The 1,597-nt window shown below is 39.7% G+C and overlaps 1 protein-coding gene across 1 annotated transcript; it reads right to left on the bottom strand.

Moving 5' to 3' along the window:
• Positions 1-344: 344 nt before the first annotated feature.
• LOC104964380 (DNA topoisomerase 1-like) lies at positions 345-1,372 on the bottom strand (the record flags this gene model as incomplete). Its single annotated transcript, XM_010793134.1, has 3 exons — positions 1,248-1,372; positions 983-1,097; positions 345-536 (listed from the first exon to the last, which is right to left on the bottom strand). Coding segments are annotated over exons 1-3 (409 nt in total), but the record flags the coding sequence as incomplete, so codon positions are not given.
• Between the last annotated feature and the right edge of the window lie 225 nt (positions 1,373-1,597).

Raw genomic sequence — 1,597 nt, 5'->3', positions numbered from 1 at the left:
ACAACAAACAAACGCTGAGTAACGTAGATAATCTGCAATCACAACAAACAAACGCTGAGTAACGTAGATAATCTGCATCACAACAAACAAACGCTGAGTAACGTAGATAATCTGCATCACAACAAACAAACGCTGAGTAACGTAGATAATCTGCAATCACAACAAACAAACGCTGAGTAACGTAGATAATCTGCATCACAACAAACAAACGCTGAGTAACGTAGATAATCTGCATCACAACAAACAAACTCTGAGTAACGTAGATAATCACGGAGAGAGGTAAAATCTATATTTTTTATGATGAAAAAATAATCCCAATATACTCCCAAGGTAACAATGATGACACAGAGGCATCATAGTTTGTGGCGTTACAACAAAACAGAAGAAAGGTGGAACACAGGCGTTTACCTTGGTCTGAAGGTTTTGCATGGACTTCTCAAAGGTTTTGGGCGGAGCTCTCTGGTGGTTACAGAGGATGGCCACCGCCCGGTTGGCACGGTTGTACGACAGGACTTTAGCAGGAAGGCTGTCATCAGCTGGAGACCCAACAATTACACAACAGGGTAGGAGAAGTATCATCAAATTATTGCAATTTTGAAATCACTGACCAAAATGTTGTTGTGATTATGCATTTAAAAGGAACAATAAGTCTTAATTTAGTACACTAAATTACAGTTACCAGACCTGTTGTAAATGTAATTATGAAGACATCTGTAATATAGCATTCAAAGTCCCATCTTCTTCTCATCTCATCTCTTCTCCTACATCCCCTCTTCTTCTTAAACCATTTTTAGTACATATAAAGAACATCACAAATATGTTGCTATATCGTACCTGTTTGTCTTACACTTGACAATGCAGAAATTCAAACATCTAGTGTTGGTATAATTGCCAGACGATGTTGATAAACTCTCAGGAGCTTAAGCAATGCGGTGACATTCAAGTGAGCTGCATGTGACTGTCTGAAGCTGCTGTTACTCACGGCAGGCAAGTTCCTTCAGCTGCTGCTGCAGGGTGATGGAGGCGTTGTAGGTACGAAAGACCTTGGCTGTCAGGCCATCCATCAGCTCCTGTAAGTGCTTATTCAGAATAGAGGTCTGCATGAGACACAGAGAAAGAAAAGAGGGAAAGGGGGAGTAGTTAGGAGAAGCAGAGGAAAAAGAGTCATACAAGTGTTACAGGAATCTAAACAGATCACTTAGACTGAAGCCCAGAGGGCGGATATTCTTCATGTGTGTGTTTCTTACATTCAGCCTGTCAAAGAGGTCATCCTCAGGCTGCTTGTTCTCCAGGAACAGCTGGAGGTTTTTAAAAACCTGAAAGGAAGTTGGCAAAGATTGTTTTAGCATGATATCACTTTGATTTGACACTTGAGACTAAAGTGCCTTCCACACCAAGAACAAAGAAGCAACAGCTTTTATTTGATTTTACTTCCGAAACAAGTCTCTTTTTTTTTTTTTTTTTGTATAACCTTTTACCTTTCTAAAGGTCATTGAGTATGCATTTGTTAATATGTTTTACATTAAAGCTTCTGCCGATTGTCTTCATATGCTGGACCCTGAACAATGTGATCTGGAAAACCCTTTCAGTTTTACTC

Source organism: Notothenia coriiceps, unplaced genomic scaffold, assembly GCF_000735185.1.
Source record: "Notothenia coriiceps isolate Sejong01 unplaced genomic scaffold, NC01 NC01_scaffold00037225, whole genome shotgun sequence".
NCBI classification, from domain to species: domain Eukaryota; kingdom Metazoa; phylum Chordata; class Actinopteri; order Perciformes; family Nototheniidae; genus Notothenia; species Notothenia coriiceps.
Note: the sequence above shows the minus strand (reverse complement) of the source record. Positions and strands in the feature narration are given on the sequence as shown.